At 36.9% G+C, this 27,060-nt stretch overlaps 2 protein-coding genes and 1 long non-coding RNA gene across 7 annotated transcripts; 2 read left to right on the forward strand and 1 right to left on the reverse strand.

Moving 5' to 3' along the window:
* Positions 1-164: 164 nt before the first annotated feature.
* On the reverse strand, positions 165-7,219 carry LOC121976449. Of its 3 annotated transcripts, none has more exons than XR_006110631.1 (3): positions 7,008-7,219; positions 2,308-2,921; positions 165-1,820 (listed from the first exon to the last, which is right to left on the reverse strand). It is a non-coding gene; the product is annotated as an uncharacterized LOC121976449 (long non-coding RNA). The 3 variants fall into 3 exon arrangements; XR_006110632.1 differs by having other exon boundaries at positions 165-1,371; positions 1,769-2,921; XR_006110630.1 differs by having other exon boundaries at positions 165-1,082; positions 1,228-2,921.
* Positions 7,220-9,906: 2,687 nt separating this feature from the next.
* Positions 9,907-13,746, forward strand: LOC121976450 (glutamate receptor 3.1-like). 3 transcript variants are annotated; one of them, XM_042528617.1, is made up of 7 exons: positions 9,909-10,146; positions 10,306-10,724; positions 10,823-12,171; positions 12,255-12,532; positions 12,624-12,655; positions 12,736-13,142; positions 13,213-13,746. In XM_042528617.1, the coding sequence occupies exons 2-7, from the start codon at positions 10,460-10,462 to the stop codon at positions 13,660-13,662; spliced, it is 2,781 nt and encodes a 926-aa protein (XP_042384551.1). In that variant the 5' UTR covers positions 9,909-10,146; positions 10,306-10,459; the 3' UTR covers positions 13,663-13,746. The 3 variants fall into 3 exon arrangements, with proteins under 3 accessions (XP_042384552.1, XP_042384551.1, XP_042384550.1); XM_042528618.1 differs by having other exon boundaries at positions 9,907-10,724; positions 13,202-13,448; XM_042528616.1 differs by having other exon boundaries at positions 9,909-10,724.
* A 3,743-nt stretch (positions 13,747-17,489) lies between these two features.
* On the forward strand, positions 17,490-23,948 carry LOC121976451 (UDP-N-acetylglucosamine--dolichyl-phosphate N-acetylglucosaminephosphotransferase-like). The gene is made up of 11 exons (XM_042528619.1): positions 17,490-17,863; positions 19,000-19,087; positions 20,123-20,214; positions 20,379-20,497; positions 21,795-21,910; positions 21,991-22,118; positions 22,244-22,330; positions 23,040-23,100; positions 23,197-23,237; positions 23,319-23,439; positions 23,511-23,948. The coding sequence occupies exons 1-11, from the start codon at positions 17,514-17,516 to the stop codon at positions 23,568-23,570; spliced, it is 1,263 nt and encodes a 420-aa protein (XP_042384553.1). The 5' UTR covers positions 17,490-17,513; the 3' UTR covers positions 23,571-23,948.
* The last annotated feature ends 3,112 nt before the right edge of the window (positions 23,949-27,060 follow it).

The raw sequence follows: 27,060 nt of genomic DNA on the forward strand, positions 1-27,060 counted from the left end.
ATTCAATTAATTATTTAGATCATGAATATCATTGATAAATAGGAATCCATATTATTGAATTTCGTACTATTATTTCTAATATAAAATAAGTTAATCATCTATTGTGATCTCTTTGAAGTAAAATAGTTATCTTGTTCTTCTATTGATCAAGAATTTCGGTCTTATGAAATAATAGATTCAATATAGTCCAATTCCTTCCTAAAATTTTATATTGACGGAAGTTTGTGCATCGGATTATTTTATAATTGAATGGAATTAGTTAATTGAATTGTGGTGATCTGACTCCTGCAATAATTAATTGTAGACTTATTTTTTCTTGATATTGAATTGTGAACCGACAATGATATATTACATAATTTAACTTTGCTAGGAGATAACACTAAATTTTAGTAGATAAAAGGCAAGTGTTCCTTCACCAAACCAATTAGAAGATCTTTAATTGCCTCCTTTATGATCAGCTTATTAAACTATGGAGCATGCAAATTCCAACACTCATTCTAATTCCTTTAGCAAAATAAACAATTTTTTTTTTCATGCAACGGCATCAAACGTTTCCTATTATTATTTTTGCCAATTAAAAACATCGATCACAAATTAAGCACTAAGGGTCAACTTTTTCTTAACATCATGATGATCACAATGAGAGCTTATTACTTCTTAGAATATCATATGCTAAAAACAAAAGACAAAAGCACTATGGAGAAGATTGATTTGTGAATGGGTGCTGAATGTCAATTGTGCAATTAATTAATGTTTCAATTTTGATCAATTACAAAATTTCAGCTCAAGTCTCTGTTACCCACTCAATGACAAACTTGACAGGAAGAAAACATAGTTGTTATGGTATAATCCAACCAAATCTCAGCAAGAATCTAGTTCTAATCATTCATAATATTAATTCACTGATGTAAGACATAGCAGCAAAAAATTTCCTCACACGATAATTGATAACCATCGAGGGAGCAAAGCTTAGTGCAAAATTCTCCACTTGACATTTTCCCTTATTCGCTGGGGCTCTGAGAATCTCAAGAACCCTAGCCCATGTCCCCTACCAGACCAACCAACATGACTCATTCATTTCCCTTCATCAACAAAGTAAGATACATGTTTAAAGATGCAGACAAAGATTAAAGCTTTTACTTGTTTCCATAAAAAAATGCCAAACAGAAACATATAAAGCTGAAAACTGTATCACAATACGAAGAGAAATTGTTTATGGGGGCTAACCTTATTAGCTTTCTTCTTCCTCTGCCATGCTTCTTTCTGAGAGGTTGGCTTTAAAAAAATTGGCCTAGACAGTGAGTGGTTTTGCTAGGGTATCACGCCTAGGCAGCACAATGGCATCTACTCCCACTAGTACTCACCAGTGTGCTGAATTCATCGAAAGAAGAAAAAGACAGGCTAAGTTTATTTGCCTATATTAGTTTATGCACCTTAATTAGGCCCTGCAGAGACATTCCACAACAAATAAATTAACATAAAGAATGCATGATGTTGATATCATGCCCCTTTCTGGAGATAGATGCCTAACAGTGTTAGTGACAGTGCAGAATGCAATATTATTTAGTTTTGAGTTTTAGAAAATTATAGCTTAATCTCATTAGTAAATTATAATCATTAGTAGAGATCCTTCAGACACAGGTTGCACAATGTAGCCTTTTTTTTACAGGTAGGAGGATCCCCTGGCAATAAGCATGCAAGACCTTCCAAACTGGAAAAGCTAGAGTACACACAAAAGAAAGAAAGAAAGAATTTTTTTACTTAATACCTGCTCACCCTGCTTTCAGGACTATGGAGCTTTTCTCCAATCACTTATGCCACTGGAAAAGAAAAAAAAAATAGGGGGAGAGTTATTTATGTTTGCAATCCTATCATTTTCAAGAGAAACCCAAGTTGAAATGTAAGGTCTGCCCACTTCTCACTGAGGTTGGTAGGAGTGGACTCTATGTAGGTTTGATGGTGACAAGAAATGTAAGGTCTGCTGATGATACTTTTGATAATGAATGACTAAAGTACAGGAGCAAAACTGAAGTTAACATAATGGAATTTACATGAAGCACTGCGATCCTCCTTCATACAAGTTACCAGTGTATGCTTAGTTCTTACTATCATTCATAAATGACTAACTTTACACCAAGTCTAATACAAGCACAATTGCACAATTTTGCCTTCAAAGGAATCATAGATTGCAAGAACAAATCAGACTGTTGAAAGGAGTTTTTTTTTTTCCATACATTATACTATAGAGAGGCTATATTACTACATGATGATATTAAGAGACAAAAAATAGGAGACCTGATCACATACATGAGTCTTTTGAGGCCCCAGTCCCATCAGTTCTTCATCTTTTGAAAGAAATGCTTCTTATATTTATAATGATCTTGGTGGGGTTAGTTGTGCAGTTCAATTCCAACCATGTAAAGCATCTAAAAAAATTGTAATGAGTTTGGCAAGTTTCTCAGTAGATGAACATGCAGAAATTCATTTCAATGTAAATTTTCATGCATAGTCCACAGAAAACAAATTATCAAACTGAATGACTCAGGAATTTGGAGATGATAAGAATCAGTTAATTGACACATAGAACTTAGTGATCTGTTTATGACCAAAGTTTCACAAAACCTCTTGATTGAAGATTACTCTGCATTACAAAAAGTATGGCAAGATTCTGTTCTGTCTGTTGCTTGGAAGGTTGCCAAATGCACATGAAATTACAGCAAAAGAATTTTAACTGTTGACAGTCAAAGTTTTGCATCTCAGTCTTCTTCACTAAATCCTTGTGTGTTCATATTCCAGTTGTATGATAAGGTTCTGCTCTTTGTTCATAGTCTGTCTTCAGCCAATTGCATACCGACTAGTTAACAATTTGCCATAAGAACATAATCAATAACAACTGGTCCTGGCACCTGCACGTTGGGTGACTGCAGCAGAAATAGATACAAGTTGTAATTAAAAAACTTGCATCTTGAAGATCAAAATGTCATTTATGATCCAAAATTTCTGGATACATAATAGTTTAAATTACAAAAATTTCTGCATATATTTTGCAGTCAAATTGAAGGCAAAAATTGTTTTGGTTGGTATGAAAAAATTTACCGTTTCACATTTTGACCACTACATAAAATTTACTTGAAATTGTGATACCAAAGAGAGCTTCAGTCGATCTACTGGTTTTTGTGATGAGGTAAGTTAATTTCTTTTTTGTTTTTCCTTTTGTGTCTACCTTCTTTTGGATTTTCCTCTCCTCATGTTGACATGCTCAACACAACACCACTGACACAATCTGGCTCCGATTAGAGACTAAAATTTAGGCATAGGCATAGAATATATTTTCAAAATTAAACCGTCGGTACCATCGGTTCTTCCCTAATCCTATTTCAAAAATACTGATCACTAGTAATTAAAACTGCATGGACATTCCCTGATTCTCGAGCTATCTTGGTCGCAAGGTCTAAAATAGGGGCCCCTTCAAGGCACCATAATTATGATTTGAGTAAACTCAGAGAGAAAAAGGAAAAGTAGGAGGAAAAACCATGCATGAGAACAATCTGTGGGTGGGTCACTCTTAGGAGAAGCCATGATTGCAGTTTGCTCATAGAGCAGGCTGGAAAATGTGTTTGATCGATTGATCATGTGGTCATCCTATGCTCTCTTCCTAAAGAGAAGTCCCTTTCAGTGTTTTGTCTTCTATAGACACCCCTCACTGACATGAAGGGAATAGTAATTTAGAGGATAATTATTTATTATATACTAATATGGATCAGACCCTATGTTTTAAGTAAAGTTGAATCAAATGAATGTATGTGAGGACCAGCCGTCATTTTACGGATGATCCTGTCTGAAATCGGAGAAGGTGGTGCACTAAGTAAGTAGCTTCATTATTAACCGTGAGAAGACTTTTGTACCGAGAATAGGGGGCGCCGAACGATCCTGCTTGTCAAAAAAGAATGTGGAGGTAAGAAAACATCAACAGCCGGGCTAGGGAGTGGTCCTCGAAGTAGACATTCCGACGTTCAAGTCAGTTAAGTGATCGGGATGAAACAGAATGTAGTGAACAGTAGAAAGGAACAATCAGCTCTGAGTGCATAATGTTGCGTAGCGTAGCGTCCCCTTATATAGTGTCAATTTTCCTTTATGCTCGAATATTAATGCATTTCCAAAAAAGGACCGATCATTCTGATGCTCTAACACCTTTCTAAAAATAGACCCACCACCTTTGCGCTTTGCAGGATGGAAGTTTCCATCATAAAGACTGTATAGGGAATATTCATGTATTCTCTGACAACCATTACACAAAACGTCAAAAAGGAATATTAGATCGTTGGGTTTATGGACCCTTAATATGCTTTAATGGTAAGCCAGTTGAGTCGCCTCTATCGCTCGATTAGACCTCGTTGCGTACATGGTCGAGTCGGCTAAAGAATGATGATCCTCTCAAGGACTCAACCCTCGCTCGGCCTCTCTGCTCGGCCAAAGAGCTTGACCGGGCTGTGTGCTTAGCATGTCCGCTAGGCCTGATAGGTCAGACCACTCGATCGAGACACGTGCTTGTGTTAACCCCCTGTGACCCAGTGGGCTTAGCTCCAAATGACACTGAAACAACTCGAGGTTTCATCGACCCTCAAGGACTCAAGATCAGATCGGACCAAAGGTTCGATAGACTAGACCACTTGGCCGAAACATGTAATCGTGTTGGTCCCGAGTGCTGACCATTCCTTGACTGTGACCGCCACATCAGCAAATTCTATTGACTCTGCCCCCGACTTCGGGGGTCCATCTTATTCATCGTATCAACGGCTAATCATGAGCTTATGCTAAGCTTAGACAAGAGCAATTGACCCGACCCATAACTTTGCCATGTGGACAAGAAGTTGATGCCCCGAAGTATCAAGTCTCCGGTGAGAGCAGTGACCAACTAGGATTGAATAAAGGTGCATATCAGATTGATAATGTTAGAATAATATCAAAGGAGTTGACACGTCTCTAAAACAGATATCATATGGCTAGCTTATGTCACCTCAAACTTATAGATACTTCCTCATATAGAGAAAAAAACAACAAGCTTTTTACTCTGCCACAATTGATACGAATAAAGTTTAATCTGTTTAGTGACTCAAGAAATTCTAATTACGGGATGGCAGAATCAGTTGAATATTTATGTGTCGGGATAACATTTGCTGGTAGAACTTGGTGTTGAATATGTGTGAATGGAGAAGAGGTGGAAGAGGATAGAAGTTCCATTGTGAATGGGACTTTAGTCCCATATTGGAAGTTTCAAGGCATGTTGGTTAGTTTATATTGATTCACTTGTATTGAGAATGTGAACAAATGCATGAGTAGAAGCTCTTTTTCATGCGTGGGTACAAATTCAGGGCCCGAATTGCACTGAACCATATTGACTTGTGTGCAACAACCAACATTTTGCCACATAATATTTTTGCTACTATGTAACAGATGCATTAAATTCGAGATTAATGCAGAATCAAAACGGTCGAGTGATGATGAGTGAAACGGTGGGTGTTTCATTGCTCGATGAGTAATGATCATTAATCGATCATTAACGTTATCGTTGATCTGAGCTCCTATATAAGGAGGCTGCGATCACAGACAGAGGATACACACAGCAAAACACAAGCAAAAACTCTCCACCGGTGTTCCCTCCTCCTCTGTCGTGCAACTCCTGCTCAGCGGAGAGCCCATGATAGCAATCGGGTGCCACTTAGTTCGTCGTGACCACCAGTGTTTGGTGAGAATCACGGGCAGTCGTTATATCCTAGGAAACAGACGACCCTAGTAAGCCTCGAAGCACAACCGGAGGTGGGGCGAATCTGTTTCAAGGAAACTGCGTCAATTGCAGGCCTCGGTCCGCAGCTTAAAACCCGACTGACCACTTGGCAGACCTGTCAGTCTGCAACATAGATCTGTCGCTCTGCAACATAGATCTGCTCGCTCTGTCGCTCTATAACACAGATCTGCCCGCTCTGTCGCTCTGCAACACAGATCTGCTTGCTTTGTCGCTCTACAACACAGATATGCTCGCTCTGTCGCTCTGCAACACAGATCTGCCCGCTCTGTCGCTCTGCCGCTCTGCAACACAGATCTGCCCGCTCTGTCACTCTGTTGCTCTGCAACGCAGATCTGCCAGAACTATCGCTCTCCAACACAGACTTGTTGTTCAACCGACCTGCCAGCTCAGCGACTCAGTCCGCTCTTTGGGACTAACAAAAACCAGCCCCTACTGGCAGTCTGAGATTATCCGCTCAGGTCATTTTGACTGTAAATTGAATTTAATTCAATATAATTTAAATTCAACTAATATTCCATAAATCTCCGACAACATATTGTTTATTTCAACACTTGGAGACAGGAAAGAAAAGATGGGTGCAAAAAAAAGTCAAAACTCTGAGAAAGTGGGGTATCACAATAATTCAGCAACAGATCAAGGATTAATTTCTCCAAACATCATGATCAGTTTGAAATAGATGCTCCACATAAGGAATGTACATGTTAAGCTACAGTCTCATCTAACAAATAACATAACCCTTCATCATTTATTTCTTAGTGGAAGTCAAATTGCTAAACCTCTTTACAGGCTACAAACTAAGGATGGAAAAGTACAACATTTGCCTCGGGCATTACTGTCTAAAGAACCTTTTAAGAGCGGAATGAAGATTCATTGTCCTTGTCTCCATTCCCTCAGTCTAACGTTACCAATCTAGAAGATAATCGCATTGAAACTGCTGAAACTTTATCCAAACCATGAAGAAAACCGAGAAGAACGCTAGCATCACGGTCTGCTGACTATTCAACAGAGCGCCTAAAATCCAACCTAAACATCAGAAACAGCAACCTAAACGCACGCCTAAAATCCAAGAAATGAAGTTTCTCACTCTAGAGCGCAAGGAGAAAAAATGCGTTGCAAAATCACATCAAGGAAGATTGCTTCTAGCCAATGTCAAGTTCAATCTTATATCACAAAATATATAGAAAAAACAAGATTGACACACCTGATGATAACCTAAAAAACCGTATATTTATCGCCAGACGCCCAAGGATTGAAGAGTAAATCGATGCCTAAGCACCGCAAAATGCCCTTTCGAATCCCCCACAAAACAGATCGAGAAGACGAGCACAGTCTGTTCAAGAGTCCTCATTTTATATCGGGATTTAGGAAGCCGCGACGACGGGATATCGGCAGCCGGTCCGGTGAAGAACGATAAACAGGATTGGACGGTTGAGATTGAGTTAGTTAGTTGGGCGTGAACTAGAGTAATTAGAGATAGTTATTGCATTAATCGAAACACAATAATGGCACACCAAATCTATCTTGTCTAAATTCTGTCACGTGTTAGTTAAGAAGCTAATCCATTGATACAGTTGAATGGACCAAATAAATAATTTATAAAAAGCAGGTTGCATTTCCCAAATAATCATATTCGACACAATTATTAAATTATTGGTGAAGCTGATTATGACAATCAATGGTGCTTTTTGAATTCACTTAGTTGGGCAGAATATAAGGTCGGATTAGTGCCAAATCTCGATAAACGATATTAAAAAAAACATTTATAATGTGCTGAAAACGACACTTGAGCAGCAAAAATCACACAATTTCATAATGTTTTTTGTGCTTTAAATCTGAAGACCTTTTATTTCTCTCCACATTTAATGTCAATTTTTGAAGCTATATCATGAACTAATTTCAAGTCTTTTGGCTGGCTCTCAGTTCACATCTTCACATTGTCCATACAATTCAATTCCTCATGTATCACATTTTTTTTAGTCAGATATTATGAAAAAAAATATATTCGGCCAAAAATAGAAAGAGAGTTCATTTTTAAATTTTTTTATCAAAAAGGACGTTCGCTTCTATAAAATAACATAAATACAATCCTATATACTATTCACTTCGGACACGCATTCACTATTCACTATCTAAATTCTAGATCCGATTGCGTACTTATGTTGTAACAGTTAGTATTTCATAACTGCTATAATATAATTTTTTTTAAGATTAAAATTATTCATAGCTTTTCAAAAAAAATTAAACGATATTTTTAAAGTTTGAAACCTAGCTATTACGGGTTTCACCACATAAGTAGTTGTAGATATCTGAGTGAGTTTCGATTTGATATATTATACATCCCATAGTTCAACCCGAATCAAAAGTTATGATATCTTAAAATTAAGGGTTTAATATTTTATGTTGTACCAATTAAAGTTTCGTAACTGTTATAATTGATCTACCATGCAATTTTAGCAGTTACGATTTCATAGTTGCTATAACGTATATGAATGTTAAACTATAAATTTTGAAAGATAATAACTTTGACTTAGTTGAATAACTAGACGTACAATATATTAAATTGAATTCGTTTAGAGATCTACAACTAGTTATGATGTGAAACTTGTAACGATCTAATTTCAGATTGAAAAAATGTCGTTTAAGTATTTTTCGAAGGCTTTGAATTATTTTAGTCTTAATTTTTTTTCATATTATAATAGCTATGAAACAATATTTGTTATAACTATGTAGTAGCTACCATGTAGTAGCTAAGAAATCAATTTCATAGATGTGTAGTAGCTACCGTGAAGTAGCTAAGAAATCGATTTCATAGCTGCTACAAATACGCTTGACCAGTTCAAGATTTAAGTGGGAAATATAGATAAGATAATAATGAGAATAATGCTAGAGAATAATTTGTTTCATTTTAAAGGAGGTGAGACATCCTTTTGATAAAAAAATTAAAATGGAGCTACTAATTAAGTAGTTTCTACATGGTATATATTTTAAATTTTAAACTCACCCTAAATATGTTGTAGCAGTTATTGGATAGTTTCTATATGTTATAACAACTATCAAGTAGTTTCTACACATTATAAGAGCTATTGGATAGTTTTTACACGGTATAAATCATAAATTTTAAACTCATCCTAAACATATTGTAACAACTACTACTGAGTAGCTTTTATATATTGTAGAAACTATTCAGTAACTATTATACATTATAGAAATTACTTAGTAGCTTCTACTAAAACGATTAGGGTTGTAAATGAATCAAGCGTTCGTAAACAAATTTGATGTTCGACTTGGTAAGAGCTTGTTTATGTTCGTTCAATATACATAAGATTAATTAAACAAACAAGTTTGAACAGCTCGTTAAGCTAAACAAATAAGTTTGAACGCATATATATTCAGCTCGTTAACGTTCATGAACAATGTTCGTGAACAATGTTCACGAACCATATTCATTAATAAAACTCTTTTCAATATGCTAAATAAACAATAAAATAAAATAAGTAAATAAATTTAAATTATCAAGTTCAATAATCAATCAAATAATTAAAAATTTCAAACAATCAAACAAGATTGAATTGAGAGCTTGATAACATCTAAACAAACCAAGATCGAACCAAACTCGAACCAAGCTCAAGCCAAGCTTGAATTGAGAGCTTGATAACATCTAAATGAACCAAGCTCAAGCGAAGCTTCAAACAAGCTCAAGCTCATAAAAAATAAATCAAGCCAAACTTGAACACTCATTTCAAACGCTTGGTTCATTTTAAGCTCGGCTCGACTCAGCTTGGTTACCTTATCAAATAAACTTAAACACCTCAAAATTCGACTCAGTTCGACTTATTTACGGTCCTAATAATGATGAGTTAAGGAGTAATTTCATGATAAAATCCGTTTATTTATTTATTAAAAAAAATGCTCATATGATATTTTTCACCTTTCAATTTTTACCCAATTTTTTTTTATATATTTTCACAGTTTTTTCTTATTTTATTAAAATCACAAAGAGGAATTATAAGGCCCCTCTGATAATAAAAATAGAGAGGTCTTTTTCATGAGAAAGGGAACCTTTTTATATTTCTTTTTTTTTTTCCCTGCTTAATTTTCAACAGCATAAACAAAGGATTTTCTTATCATTGCCTTGTTCCTCCCAAGAATGCCCAAAGCAATTGCAAGCTTGAGTTTGCAACGATTAGAACAACACCCAGTGAGAAAATCTTCCTGATTTCTTTGACTCTGCTCATATTCTTCTCTAATTTTGGCGCAGTAGTTCCCTGTCCCTCTCGCCGTTAATTTTTCTTTGTCAGTGGAACAGTTGGATCCATTTTCGCGTGGAGTAGTTGCATTTGGTTTGGATCTTCATCTGTTTTTCTCTAAATCCTGCATTTGTTTCCTCAATCGTAGTATTTTCTTCGGCCTGCAACAAAATTATATATGGTTTTGAATAGATTCACACCTTAACTTCTTCTGAATCAAATCTCTTAACCTGTTTCTGAGAACTGGTTCAGGTAATCCTTTATCTTTGGTTTCTTCATCATGGATCTGCTTTTCAGCAACTCTTCCCTTTTGCTTCTTCGCTAATCATGCATATGTGAGATGGATTCGTGTCAAATTTGAGAAAAGAGGGGAAAAGTTTAGATTTTTCTGCTTAAATCTGATGCAATGAAGCTTGCTTTGCTTCTATTGTTGGCTCTGCTTCTTGATCTCGCTTCAACTGGCCTCGGCAAGAATGAAACCGCCGCCAGGCCTGCTACAGTCCACATCGGTGCCATTTTTTCTCATAATACCACCATTGGAAGAGTCGCCAAGGTTGCAATCGACGCTGCCGTGAGCGACATCAATGCAGATCCAAGCATCCTCCGCGGCACAAAACTGGTCGTGGAAATGCAAGATTCCAATTGCAACAACTTCATTGGTGTGGTTCAAGGTGCAGCATATATAGCACATTACCTGACTGTTGAAATTCCTGCACGAGCTTCAACACTGCGGGCTTATTGTTTCCTTTTTGGGATTTTACTTGCACAGCTTTGCAGTTCATGGAGACGGATATCGTCGCGATCATCGGCCCCCAGTCCTCTGTAATCGCCCATGTCATTTCGCATGTTTCGAACGAGCTCCGAGTTCCTCTCGTTTCCTTTTCTGCAACAGATCCCACACTTAACTCTCTGCAGTATCCCTTCTTTGTCCGTAGCACCCGGAGCGACCTCTTCCAAATGGCTGCCGTTGCTGATCTAGTCGACTATTATCAGTGGAACCAGGTTATAGCTGTTTTCATCGACGACGATCATGGTCGGAATGGAGTTGCTTCTCTAGCCGACAAACTTGCAGAAAAACGCCACAAGATCTCATACAAGGCGGCATTACGATCTGGGGCAACATCGAGCGACATCATGGACTTGTTGGTGAAGGTCGCACTCATGGGCTCAAGGATTATCGTCGTACATGTGAGCTCAGACATCGGCATCAGAATCTTCTCCACAGCAAGATACCTCGGTATGATGTCGAGCGGGTATGTTTGGATAGCAACGGATTGGCTTTCTTCTCTGTTGGATTCTTCCTCACTGCTAGATGCAACGACTATGGAGGCAATGCAAGGAGTTGTCGCCCTGCGCCAGCATACCGCCAATTCGAAGTTCAAGAATGTGCTGGTCTCGAGATGGAGCCAACTAGTGAAGAATGGAAAGGCTGAAAACTTCAAACTGAACTCTTATGGTCTATATGCTTACGATACAGTTTGGTTGGTTTCTCATGCATTGGATGCCTTTTTCAGAGATGGAGGAAGGGTCTCATTTTCGAATGACTCGAATTTACACGACGCGGAGGGAGGGAGCCTACACCTTGAGGCCATGAGCGTGTTCGATGAGGGGCAGGTTTTGCTGAACAAGATTTTGAACACAAGTTTTGATGGTGTAACTGGTAAAGTCCAGTTTGATTATGAAAGGAACCTGATCCGACCGGCCTATGATTTGCTCAACATAGTAGGAACTGGGTGGAGAACAATTGGTCACTGGACAAATTATTCAGGATTGTCGATTGTTCCTCCTGAAAAGTTGTATGGAAAACCAGCAAATCTTTCTGCTTCTAATCAACAGCTGTTTAGTGTGATTTGGCCCGGGGATACTATATCCAAGCCTCGCGGATGGGTCTTCCCTAACAATGGCAAAGAACTGAGAATTGGAGTTCCAAATCGGGCAAGTTTCCGACAATTCGTTTCGGTATCATCAAAGAGTAATGACATCAAGGGATTCTGCATAGATGTGTTCACTGCCGCTGTCAACTTGCTGCCTTACCCTCTTTCCTACAGATTTGTATCCTTTGGAAATGGCCATGAGAATCCCAGTTATTCCAAGCTTGCTGAAATGGTTGCACTAGGGGTAAATGCTCATTGAATTTTCCAATTAGTAGAAGAAAAAGCAACACGAAAAACTTCTTAATCTCGATTCTTTTCTTGTTTTAGGAATTTGATGCTGCTGTTGGTGACATGAGCATAGTAACGAATCGAACAAAGATTGTCGATTTCACACAGCCATATGCTGAATCTGGGCTTGTAATCGTCACCCCTGTGAAAAAGATGAACTCTGGTGTGTGGGCTTTCTTGCAGCCATTTACCTGGGAAATGTGGCTGGTCACAGTGTGTTCCTTGCCTCTAATAGGAGCTGTGATTTGGATCCTCGAGCACAGGCTCAACGACGAATTCCGTGGCCCTCCTAAAAGGCAGATAGTTACTGTATTTTGGTAAGCTGTTATCACATTCTTGGCATAGGATTTGATCTCGCATGAGAATTATAAACATCTTCATTCTATATAATCTTTGATTTCTTTGCAGGTTCAGCTTCTCGAGTCTATTTTTTGCACATAGTAAGTGAAGCTTACTTGATCTTCATTCTTTAGTCACTACTGTTGTTCAAGTATTCAGATTTCTCTCTGTTTGTTCACAGGGGAAAACACCATGAGCACTGCAGGGCGTATGGTTCTCATAATATGGCTGTTCGTCGTGCTGATCATCCAGTCGAGTTACACGGCAAGCTTGACCTCGATTCTCACTGTCCAATATCTGTCATCATCACTGGGAGGCATCGACAAATTGATCGCCAGCAACGAGCCTATTGGCTTTCAAGTCGGTTCGTTTGCTGAAAACTATCTCGCCGAGGAGCTCGGCGTTTCGAGATCCAGACTAATAGCTCTTGGCTCGCCTGAGGACTATGCGAGAGCACTCGAACGCGGCTCCGGCGAGGGAGGTGTCGCCGCCGTGGTGGACGAGCGCCCGTACATCGACCTTTTTCTCTCGACTCAATGCAAGTTTGCTGCAATTGGCTCAGAATTCACCCGAAACGGCTGGGGATTCGTAAGTTTTCGCAAGAATTTATAATCACTGCACTGTTCGGTTTGCATGAACCTCCTTAGCCTCTGCGCAGGCGTTCCCGAGGGACTCTCCTTTGGCGGTTGATTTCTCGACTGCAATCCTTACGCTGTCGGAAAACGGCGATCTCCAACGGATCCAAGACAAGTGGTTGAGCACGAGCGCGTGCAGCTCCGATGGGAACGAGCTCGATTCTGAAACCCTCCATTTAAACAGCTTTCTGGGCCTGTTTCTGATATGTGGACTGGCTTGTGTTCTCGCTTTGCTCGTGTATTTCGTAGGCATGATTCGCCAGTACTTTCGCCATTGCCCAGTGGAGGGAACTGATTCTTCCGCCGCCGAAAGTTCGAGCTCAAGGCGCAGCCTGCGGAGGTTCTTCTCTTTCATGGATGTCAAGGAAGAAGATGTGAAGAACAGGTCCAAGAGAAGAAAGATTCAGCGGGAAGAAAGCAGTGTTGTTTCGAATCAAAGTTTTGTTGGTTTTAACTCGGCGATATCTCCATAATTGTAAAGATTCAGATAACTTTAATTGGGCTACATATAGTTTTGTATATGTATATATATATATACACAGAATTTTGAATGGGTATATTGTTCCTTTTTTTTTAATATATTTTTTAATTGTCCGTCATTAAACTATGATAAATATTCGAAGAATGAATCTCCTAAATTATTACATTAATACTAGATTGTTCCTCGAAAGGAACGTGTTGTAGAATCTGACTGTAATATTTTATCAATGACAGCTATATCTTTCAAACTCAAATATAGTATTAAATATGTAAAAGTTTGAGTTATATGATCTAATTGTAATGTATCGACAAGTATCACTATATCTCCATGAGAGCTTATGTGTAGTATTAAATAAACAAGAGTTCTTATATCATAGGTTGGATAAGAATAAATATTATAGGAAAACCAATAGTCTAAAATTTGAAACATGGAACATGAAAATTTTTACTAGTAAATCAATGGAGGTAGTAAAGGGACCAGATCCTCTCGACCGCTTTTTGCGGTCCAAGGGATGCCCCCTTTGCATGTCATCCATTCCACCAATGCATGCAAAGGGATCATCCCCTAGATCGCAAAAAGCAGTCCAGAGGATTGCTCTAGGTAGTAGATGTGATGAATGGGAGAAAAATTAGTATTTTGTATGTACAAGAGATAAAATGAGTAAGCAAGAAGGTAAAAATGATAGAGAACTCGAGTTATAATACATAATAAAAGAAGAAATGGAGTGAGTATTGCTGTAGATAGTTCATTAAAGGATGGAGTTATAAAGGTAGTTAGAAATAGGAATAAAATTATAGTCCTTAAAGAAACTATGAACGTAATTAACAATATGCACCACAAGTAGGATTAAATGAAGCTACCAAATCAAGATTTTAGGACGACCTTGATGAAGTATTACAAAATATTCCGCCAAATGAAATGATTTTAATAGGAGGTGATCTAAATAAGCACGTCAGAGTAAAAAATGACAAATATGAGAGAGTACATAGGGTTATGAGTTTTGAACAAGAAATGAAAAAGAGAAAACTATATTGGATTTTGTGATAACATATGACCTTATATTAGCCAACATATTTTTTAAGAAAAGAGAAGAACACTTGATCACGTTCAAAAGTGAAAATAATAAATCACAAATTGTCTTCTTATAGTTAGAAAGAGGGATAGAAAGATTTGTAAATATTACAAGGTCATTTTTAGAGAAACCTGTACTACTCAGCATAGGTTAGTAGTGTTGGATATACGCTTCAAGTATAATATCAATAGAAAGAAAATATATACGACTTGTAGAATTAAGTGGTTGAAGTTAAAAGATAGGAAGAAAAATATATTTAAGGAGAAGGTAAAAGTACAAACATTAGATGAAATATACGGTAACTTTAATATGACATGAAATAAGATGATATCAAAGTTAAAAATAATAGCTAAGAGTGTGCTTAGTGAGTTAAAGGGACATGTACTACTAAATAAAGAATCTTGGTGGTAGAATGAGAAAGTATAAGAGAAAGTGAAGAAAAATGAACAGCTTATAAGAAATTATATATTTATAAGAACGAGGAAAACTTAAAAAGAAATATACAATAGCCAAGCAAAAAAGAAAAGAAAGTAGTGAATGAAATAAAGAATGAAACTTTTGAATGATTATATCAAAAAAATTGGATACAAAAGAAGGATAAAGAGACATTTATAGAATAGCTAAAGTGAAATAAAGGAATACAAGAGATCTTATCTAAATAAAATGTATTAAAGATGAATGCAATAAAATACTAGTAATAATAGAGAAATAAAAGAGCAATGGAAAAAATATTTTCATCAATTTTTAATGAAAGTTTAGATAACCAACTTAATTAGGTAATTTAAGTAGGTCAAATGAGTATAGAAATTTAATTTTTTATTGTAGAATTCAAATTTAAGAAGTAGAGCAAGTTTTAAATGGGATGTATAATGAAAAAGCTGTTAGACCATATGATATTCCGATAGAGCTATAGAAGTGTCTAGGGAAATAAGGTATTGAATGACTTGAAAAATTATTTAACATGATATTGAAAGTGAAAAAAATATATGATCAATGGAGGATAAGTACTCAAGTTCCCTTATATAAGAATAAGAAAGACTTATAAAATTATGTAAACTATAGGGATATTAAACTAATGAGTCATACCATAAAACTTTCAAAAAGAGTAATAGAAAAGAGATTAAGCAAGAAGACCACGGTGACCATAAATAAATTTGGGTTAATGCCGGGAAGGTTAACAATAGAAGCTATACATCTTCTCAGACAACTAATTAAAAAATATTGAGAGCAAAAACAAGATCTACACATGATATTTATTGACTTAGAACAAGCTTATGATAGAGTCTCAAGAGAAATTATATGAAGAATTCTAGAAAAGATCGGTGTTAGGGTAACATATATTGAACTAATTGAAGATATATATGAGCATGTAACTATCAGAGTAAAAACTACTTTAGGCGGAGTAATGAAACATTTTCAATAAAAATAAAGTTACATCAAGGATTAACTCTAAGTCCCTATATTTTTACATTAATTATGAACGAACTCACTGCACACATTCATGACAGTACTGTGGTGCATGTTACTTGTAAATGATATTATTTTGGTAGATAAAATACGTGAAAGAGTAAATGTTAAACTAGAATTTTGGCGGGAAACACTAAAAGGAAATTTTTTTAGATTTAATAGAATAAAGATAAGATAAAGTTTAGTAATATTAGAATAATTGTTAAGACAGAAGATGACAAATTGCCTGAAATTGAATATTTTAAATATTTAGGATTATTTGTTTACAAAACAATGGAGAGATTAAAAGAGATGCTTTATATAGAATATAAGTAGGATGATTGAAATGAAGGACAGTGTCAAGTATTTTATGTGATCATAAAGTAGCTCTAAAACTTAAAGAAAAGTTCTACAAAATCACAGTTAGATCTGCTATGTTATATGAAGCTAAATATTGAGCTATGACTCGAGCACATAAGCAGAAGATGAGAGTTATAGTAATCATAATGTTAAAGTGGATGTGTGAACATAAAAGAATAGATAAAATAAAAAATGAGTACATTAGAGAGAAAGTTGGAGTTGCATCTATTGAGGAAAAAATTCCGAAAGACAAGTTTAAGATGATACGAGTATGTACTTAGATGACCAATAAATGCTCTAACTAGGCGATGCGAAACTATAATAAATACACACGTCAAACGATGAAGAGGCCAGAAGACAAAAAAAAATTGATTAGCAACAATAAAACAAGAAAAATTTATTTAAATATAGATGATGATATAATAAGGGATAGAGTCTAATGACGTAAAATGATCCATATAACCGACTATACTTAGTAGAATAAGATTTGATTGTTATTATTGTATATATTTTTAATTGACACTATGTATTCAACTTACATTGAAGTGATCAACTTAGTCTTACAAAAAAATTTCATCAATTATCATAATAAATCAGAAAAATACTCTAACGGATTATCTATTGGCATAACATTCTTAAGTTAATCATTTATTCATTAATTTGTTCAAATTGACATTCAACTTTTAGATATATAGAAAATTAAAAAACGGTCTCCACTGCACCAAGGCAATGGTTTATGGTTCCTTGTTCTTCCCCCTTCAAATAAACATTGCATAGCCATGCTATTTATTATTTCTTGTATTTACATTCGTATCCAATCAGCCAGCGGGTAGCCTTTTAGCGGCCCCAGAACTCATTCCCTTGGATCTGTCGAGCATCCACTCACCATCCGCCGCGTGGATACCATGGATGTCCTATTAATACTCGGATCTAACCCTCACTTTCGACAACTGGCCACCGCCGCCATGCCGACTCGCCGGAGGCCCTCCTCGAAGCCTGTAGAGGTCCAGACTCCGACCGTGGCTGAGGAAAAGAAACCCCTAGCGGCGGAAGACCCGCCCTTGGCTCTGCCGAAGCTTGGCATCATCGTCCCCGCCGCCGCGGCGTTTTTCCTCCCCTTCTTCTACCTCGTGTTCGTTCATTACCAGATCGAGCCTGGGCTTCGGAGATCCATTTCCATCAGCGCAGCCATGAGCTTCGGCGCCTTCGTCGTGGCCGTAAGGATGATCCCCGTGGCGGCACGCTACGTGCTGCGCCGAAATCTCTTCGGGTTTGACATCAATAAGAAGGGGACCCCGCAGGGAGCCATCAAAGTGTTAGTTAATTCTTCCCTCCTAGCTTCTCTACCATGGATTTCTTATTTAAATGTTACCTTTCGTTTATTTTTTGATAGTGCCAGGTTTCTCTGGTGTCAATTTTGTTAATTTCTGACTCCATGCGAGTTGATTGCGTAAAATTTACTGTTGGTAGCCGAGTTTATGATACTGGCGATTGAACTTTATTTCGTTTTACCTAAATAAAGTCTGTTCCTTCCACGCAAAGGATTATTACTGTTAGTTAAATTTAACCGTTGGAACACACGCATGTCCACTTTCCTCATCTTACATTAAGAAGACCAAGTCTGGTTGCATATTTGTGACCAGCTAGCTGAAATTGTTGTTAGAACTCTATCATACTTGACAAGTTTTGGCCATTTTATATTGAAGCTTCTTGCTTTCACAAAATCTTCATATCAAAATGTTATACATTATTTTCATATTTATTGAGGTAATATTATTATTGACAAACTGTATAAAGTCTCCATATTATATAAATTATTGACATTTGAATCCTCTACTAGGATGCCATCATCTGTATTTTGCTTATCATGGTTAATGTTTCGGTTACTCATCAAGTTGACACTATTTCAATTTTTTCATTGAACTTGCCGATATTATTAAGTTGCTTTATAATGGAGACTAACCATGGCGACTTCTCAGGGATCAACATAACTAAACTGATGATTATTTACTTTGTTTGTCTGTCTTGTCGATCTTTTGTTGGTTTCCAAAAGTTGGATTCTCTTATGCATAACTTTGTGGTAATAATGTTTAGGTTGGGAAATAACTCTAGATTGCAATACCCAAATAGCTAAATAACTTGGAAAATAGGATGCTCTATTGCTAAGATGCGTGTTAGTTTTTTTTTATGAGTTTTTATTTCCATTTTTCTTTGTTCAATATAAGCTAATCAATTCAACACACACACACAAAACATTTGTGTAACAACAACCTACTCTCACTGGAAGAAGAATTCTTGCATGAACTTAATGAAGGGACAAATTTGTTTTTGAAAGGTATTAATCTGTATAATAATTTGAATATTTATGATTTTGAGAAATATTTATTGTAATGTCTATGCTTCATCATATTATGCATCAAGATATTCATAATATCATGAATTGTTTTTCAGGCCGGAATCTTTAGGCGTCCTTATTGGATTTGTCTACTTGGTTGTTGCCATATTGTTTCAGCATTTCAACTTCACAGCAGACTCCAATGTATGTATATTTGTGTATGAAGCTCATGAATATATGCTGTGTAGATGTGCATTTCTCAATGTATTTTCTGAGCTGACTCTTCAGAAATATACGAAAATAAACAATTAAAGTTTTTTGTAGACTTTCTTATTCTGATATAATATGATGCACTGTAATTGTTGTAGGAATACTCTCCAGGTAGTTGTGGTGGTAAGCAGCTTCATTTTGTCTAAAAACTGAGATTCCATTTTAGAAGAATATTGTAATAAATTAACAATGAAACAAAGGTTGTGTTCAATTTATTGAGAATCTAGGAATATGAAGAAATACAGTTATGATTTTATAGCTTCTAACTTACCTATTACGCAGTTGTTGGCCACCTGGCTGAAGGTACGTAGTATCTATTCTGAAGATTCAGTGTAGTATGCAGTGAGTTCAAGAAAATGTGGTAACCGATAGATATGAATAAATAGATTTGAAGCCTTGAAAGAAACCTATAGTATGAGTATGACTGATTGTGTGCTTGTTTAGTTTCTCATACATGTTCAAAACTTCAAATCATATGTCAAACCACTAAACAGTTAATGTTGCACCTTGCAGCACCAGGTCTCTTTTGCATACATGTCCATACCAGGTTCCTTTTGCATTTGGAAGAGTTTTGTGCTCATTTCTTATCACCTTGTTAGTTGTTCGGTGATAGAGGCAAGCATGGTCATATATGATCGCACTTCCATATTTCAAACATTATGTTGTATTTGATATTTATGGACTCTTTTAATGAAAGTTAACTAAACCAATGTAGTTTTTTGACTTACCACCCTTTTCTGCATTCTCTGAATGTGCTCTGTTCATGTAAGATGTTTGTTTGACTTGTTCACATTTCAACTGCTTAATGTTCACATTATGGGTTCAGAAATTTAACATGCACTGTTGTCCTTTCGGTGGGCAGCTCTTATTTCAGATAATGCAAATGGATGATGCATTCCCTTCAGAAGACTAATATGCGTTTATGAATTTAAGTCACTTGTATGGCTGAGCTGATTGTTTTGAATGCAGTGGCTTGTTGAGTATAATGCAGCACTGGCTTCTATCTGCTTCATGATTCTTCTGGGATTTGTGGATGATGTTCTTGATGTCCCATGGAGAGTGTATGATCTGCTGAAGCAACTTTATTGTATTTAATTTTTCTAGCATTTTTTTATATTATCTTTTTCTTGACAACTTCCTACATCTGCATCATCTCATTCATCTGGAGTCAATTCTGCATGCAGTTCCCTAGATGAAGCTGATTCTCTTTTCTTTTGAAGGGCAGAAAATTGGTGCTACCTTCATTTGCAACTCTTCCCTTGTTAATGGCATATGCTGGGCATACTACCATCATCATACCAAAGCCACTTATTCAATATGTTGGAGTAGCTGTTCTTGATTTAGGTACTTTTTTGGTGGATACTAACACATGACGTTTTACATACACCATTTATCACATTGGAATAGATTAGATATTAGTTTTGACTTTCGTGTTAACTGCTGATAGTGTTAGGTTGCATCATGAGAATGCTCATAAAAAGTGAAAAAGAAAAAATTCATTCAAAAACCATCCCAGCTCTCAATTCAGAAGTGAACATTGTGTTAACAATTTTCAATATATATGTATCATAGTCATAGATGAACCTCACGAAAGAATGAAGATGTGATAGTGACATCTTCTGTGTTGTTTGCTAGGAGTAAAAGGCACTTCAACTCGGAATAATCTGACTAGTCCTAATTTTACTTACTATAAGGATGAAAGTTAAATAAAAGGAAATCCTACTTGCAGAACACACATGCATGTGATTCCACATTCATACAGTCTCCTTCCTGAAGGATTTTGAATTTGTACATTTTTTTTATCAATAAAAAATAAATGTTGGATTTACCACCATACTTTTCTTTTTATTCCAGAGATTCCTAATATACTATTATACTAAGGCAATGTTTGGGAGGGTAGAATGGATTCCTCTTATCATTCCTTTCCATTCAACTCTCATTTTTTCCCATTCCATTTCCTCTATGTATTGGGGTTTAGATTGAATGGAATGGTGTGGAATAGATATATACTGCTTTTCCTATCTCGGTTTCAACATTGCAATAAACATTGAAATGATTTGGACAATTAAAAAGAGTTATGCAAGCATGAATTTAAAAAAGAAAATAAAAAGGAGGTGAGATCTAAGATTTTTTTGGTATTTAAACTTAGAATACTGATTCCTAGGAATGAATGGTTCTGTTCCTCCTTTTCAAATAGACACAGATTGGAATCCAAAGTGGAACAATGATTCTCTTCCCCTTTTGATTCAACATATCAAACATGCCACTGCCATTCCATTCTCCAAACACGAAATTGAGTTATATAGGTGCACTCCTAAGGATAGGATTGATATTTCTCTAAGTCTAATTCTGATGAGGTATGATTTTAACCATAGTGGACTCAAGGTAAGGTTGATAATGATATGAATCCTGTATGCCTGATAAAGAGTAGTTCAACCATATTATTTATTTGTTTAATCTTGAATTTTTCAATGAAGATGTTTTCTCTCAATAATTATTTCAAACTGCTTATGCATGGTCTCTTTTTGGGTTCTCTGGCAACCTCTGTTGGAATTTTGTTCTAATAAATAGGTATCATCTATCACTAGATTGATTCATGACGTTGCTCTTGTTTTTGTCTGTATATTTGTGGGAAGAACAGGTTGGATTTACAAGCTATATATGGGCATGTTAGCAGTTTTTTGCACAAATTCCATTAACATTCATGCTGGTTTAAATGGTCTGGAAGCTGGGCAGACTGTTGTAATTTCAACTGCAGTAAGAAGGCTACACATCTTGATATTTCTTCCAAATATTTCATTTCCAGATGAAACTAATAATAGGCAACCAAATTACAGGTCTTAATCCATAATGTGATGCAAATTGGTGCATCAACAGACCCAGAATATCAGCAGGCTCATGCGTTTTCTATTTATCTTGTCCTTCCCTTACTGACTTCTTCATTGGCTCTACTTTCTTATAACTGGTAATCGTAGTCAGCTCAACAATTGGTAATTGTAGTCAGCTCAAATACATTTACAAAGCTTGGCATTTGGAAGTCTATGCAACAAAGATTTTTTCCAGATATGACTAGTTCTATTTGTATGATAGGTATCCTTCATCAGTCTTTGTGGGTGACACCTACACCTACTTTGCTGGAATGGCTTTGGCTGTTGTTGGAATTCTTGGCCATTTCAGGTATGCTCAATTCTTTTGCTAACTTTCTATTTTCTATATATATATGAAGCTAGAACAACTGCAAATTCTTAGCTGTAGTTGTCTGCCTATGGACGTCATCATAATATTTCTTTGTGCTGTAAAATTCTTTCTGAAAGTAGAACATTTAGATGGTTTGTACAGAGTAAAGCACATAAAAATGGTCTTGATCTCCATGTTGAATACTAATGCTTATTAGCACGTTTGATAGATATCAAGTGATGGACATCTTAGCATTCGACTTAAAATCAGTATTTTGGCATAGGAACAATATTTCTTTAAACCAGATATAACCCCCACTTCTGCACAATTGACCTGGTGAAACATGAGATTTCTGATTACACTGGTGGAAGATCTTTGTTGCTAGAGTTGTTCGAGACGTGGTCAGAGGGAAGGAAAAAATCACTGGCACATGTTAATTTTCTTTCTCTACTTCACTGCCAGCTCTAAGGCTATTGATAAAGATTCCCAAGGATACTTTCGATGCTAGCTATTCTGTTCAACCATGCAGGAATCGCTCAACTGAGTAACAATTTTGTGATGGGATTTATGACTCCTGCTAAGACCTGTTTGTCTATACCCCGCATAACTGTATCAATATGCACGTTAGACTTTTATGTGGATTTTACATGCACATAATTCTGAACTCTTATCAATTTATTCATGCTAAGTAACTGCTGTTTCTCTGTAGTGAGACACTGCTACTCTTCTTCTTGCCACAAGTTTTGAATTTCCTGTACTCATGTCCTCAGGTTCGGTTAGCCTCCCATTTGTAAGTTTCAGTTCCAAATATATTATTTTGTGCTACGTGATCATTTTATTTTGTATTGTCTCTATTGTCATTGCAGCTTTTAAAGATAATTCCTTGCCCAAGGCATCGCCTACCAAAGTAGGTTCATTCTATATTCTCTGTTGAATCATGTTTCCATCTTTACAGATCCTTTTTAGACATTGTAAGTTTTGTGTTCAGATTTGATCCTCGAACAGGGCTGTTGACTGGGACAAAGGATGGCACCCTGGTAAACCTGTTCCTCAGATTGTTCGGCCAGTGCACCGAAAAGATGTTATGCATCAGACTTCTTATTTTCCAGGTGAGTTTGCAGGAATTACTTCCCCTTGCATTTCTACCAGTGTAATGAATGCATCAATTCTTTCTTTACAGGCTTTGTCGTGTATTTTCTGTTTCTGGTTGAGGCATTTTCTTGCTGGATGGTACAAATGAGGTGAGAGAGCAAACCTGACAAATTTACAGTTATTTCCTGACATCTCGACGGTAGATTCCTTCGCCGCAACTGTTTTGAGACTCATAAATCTTTTACTCGCTGATGAAATGTTAAGATTTCCAGCCGATACTACTCACCAAAGTGTAAAAATACCATGAGTCTATGCATCGTCCCAATATTGAGTGTATTTCAAGCTGAATAGAATCATTCTACTCCACTCCTGTTAGAGTTTTTTTGCTCTTGTGAAATGTTATCTGAAGTAGAAGATTTATCAATGAAATTCCTGGTGTCTGAAACTTGTTGTAGATAGACTTTGTAGAAACTACTCAAGATAAACAATTAAAAAAGATACATCTCTGTCAATTGTTTATCCAAAATAGATTTATTCTTTTGTGGAAAAAAAGGTGATGTACTCATCCTAGACGCTCCTTCAGGCCCGCCCCAAGACATTTGGAAGGGAGATAAATCCCGAGTGACGTCGCTTTAAGTAGGAGGAATTTTTTTCTCCAATAAATTATTTCCTCAGGTATTTTGTTCTCTTGTGACAATCTATCATCTGAGTACTAGCTCAGTTAGGTTCATGAGGACAAAATAATTTACTCTTTGAATATTGATAAATTGATTACCCCATAACATTTTAGAGAAGCACATTATTAGTTTGGCAAGAACAATTATATTAAAAAAATATTCTAGAAAATTTCACTTACCCCAACAATTTCTTAAACTTTCATTTGACCTTCAAATTTTGCTAAATGACAATGGGCCTTCTAATTTTTAAAAATTAATCATTTTGATTATAAGAAAAAATCTAATAATTTTAAAAATCTAAACTTACATCCATGCGCTTTGATCGAATGGATGTCAAATTCATGAATGGTATTTTATTGGTAAATAGAGAACTGTTGAAATGAACATGGCTCTCTCACCCTCCGACTTATTTGTTCGCAAATGGAGAACTGTTGAGATGATTTTCTGATTCTTTAGTTCGTCAACCAACGAGACGACGCAAACCTTCTAAGTTATAGTTTAAGTTGATTCCTGCACATCGCTCCAAAGACTTGTGCCGAGAAAGATGCCAACTTTTTCTACTTTATCTGTGTTAATTTCTGCTTTCTTAAATGCAGAAGGCTCGTGTCGATGCACACTCCAACTACGCTGTTGCAGTTTCTTTATCTTTTTTTAGCTTTCTAGGAAGTTGCATGGATCGCTCGGTTCAAATCGGAGTCATTTTGTACCAAAAAAGAGTGATTTTTTGTCTCTTAAATGAGTAAAGAATAGAGCATTGCCATCATTCTTCCAAAAGATGGTCAATAAAAAATGCAGCACTCGTCACATTCCATACGTCACATTGTCTCTCAATCTTTAACAAATACCCATCTGTTGCTCCACAAAGCACAATTTTCTTTCCGACTTCGAAAGTTCTCCTTTTTCAGCAAGAAGTATTAAAGCAATCCTGAATCAAGAATCAGAAATCCCTAATGCTGCTTTAGAGTTTTACGAAGAGCTGTGGATATGGGTTTTTTCCTGGCACAAATCCATGGTATGACAGCAAACGTCTTATACCCAGTTCTAGTTCAAATCCATGAACTTTCTGGGCTATTCTTAGAACCTATGCTGTTGCTCCATGCCATTGTTGGGTTGTATACCCGTTACAATCGTCAGAAGCTCTGTTTCACACTTCTGAGTTTGTGCCAGATGCACAGATACGACTTACAAACAAGTAGGCTTGAGCAGATAATCTCAAGCCGTCGGCTATAGCAAGCCGAGCCTTACGCCGAGTTGATACGTCACCTTCTCGAGCGGACACCGTGAGTTGTTGCCCGTTCTTCGTCGTGAGTCGAAGTTTGATGCTTCCTAGATACCAACTTGATGCCGAGAGCTACAACACGAACACTAAGTGGATGCCGAGTCCAACAGAGTGATGTCTCCTTAAAACAGATTCATCCCCTCCGCCGTGCTCAGAGGATTAGGTGGACGTTTGTTTCCAGGATAAAATGACAGGATCACGAGCACAACCGAGCACTGGTTATCGTGACGATCTGAACTATACCTGAAAACTCTCACAGATATCTAAGGGGCAAAAGATGCACAGTAGAAAAGAAAAGTAATTAGAGGGGATTCTTGCTCTCAAATTGCTCTTAGACAAGAATGGTGTAAAACGATCACAAAGCACTCATACTCTTCTCTGCTTTAAGTCTTCTCCACCTTATATAGACAAGAGTGTTGCAAGCTTGTGGCTTGCATGTTTGCCAAGCAAACCACAACGTGGCTGCTTCACAAGACCACACCGTGGCTTAGTTTCCAAGCCACAACGTGGCTTCTTCTTAGCAAGGCAAGCCAATGAATTATGCAACCATAGGTGGCATGCATGCAAGCCAAACATGTGGCTTTGCTTCCAAGTGATACACGTGGTTTTACATGTGTCATTGAGCAAATGAAAGAGACACATGGCCTTTGCCAAAAATGAAATGAGACACATGGCCTTACTTGGCAAACTTACGTGGATATCTCATGTCCCGATCAGTTTGTATGAGCATTTGAGTTCACAAACGAACTATAGGATTAGTGTAATCCGGGCCTTGAATTTTCACTTCTTTTGCTTGATTTAGTCGTAAAGCCGTTCTTTCGTTGTGGGACTACAACCCACAAGTCGCGTTTCCATTCAACGTTTTCCAACAATCCCTCACATGAATGGAAACAAGGATTTGTGATAGTCTTCGACAGTTGAGTCGAGTATAGGATAGGTAGATGTAACCCTTTGAACCTTTCCTTGTAAACTTTGTTTGCTCATTGGCAGATTAGTAGACGTGATGTCTTTGAACTGTTCGGCCGTTGGTGTAAGCATGGACAGATCTTATCCAAGACTTTCCCTGATATAGCTTGGGTCTTATGAGTGTGTTCGTTCTTGACCATGAACACGCTTGGTTCTGTGAGAACTTCTAAGACTTGAGCCTCCAATTCTCTTCGAAGCGGCCCCACTTCTTTCTCACATAGGTGATCCCTCAAGAGTTGCCATCTACTCTTCTTGATCATTAAAAACCCATCGGCTTACCCTGGTCTGGTCACTGTGTCTTTGGGCTACCCCCCACAGTGTGTCTAGTCAGTGCAGATTAGTTGTCCCTTTGAACCTAGTTCTTGGGATCTCCAGTCAGCATAGGTTGGGTATCCTCTGTACTGATCGCTGACAACGGCATCAAGCCCATTCCTCTTGATGAGCTTGCAACTAACTCTCGATTTAACCCCTTGGTTAGCGGATCCGCTAGGTTATCCTTTGACTTAGTCAACAGTGATAACTCCAGTTGAGAGGAGTTGTCTAATGGTCTTATGTCTACGACGTATATGTCTAGACTTACCATTATACAGATGACTCTGTGCCCGACCGATAGCTGATTAACTATCGCAATGTATGCAAATCGCCGGCACAGGTTTCGGCCATCGTGGAATATCTTCTAAGAATTGTCGTAGCCATTTAGCCTCTTCACCACATTT

Source organism: Zingiber officinale, chromosome 4B (genome assembly GCF_018446385.1).
Source record: "Zingiber officinale cultivar Zhangliang chromosome 4B, Zo_v1.1, whole genome shotgun sequence".
NCBI classification, from domain to species: Eukaryota; Viridiplantae; Streptophyta; class Magnoliopsida; order Zingiberales; family Zingiberaceae; genus Zingiber; species Zingiber officinale.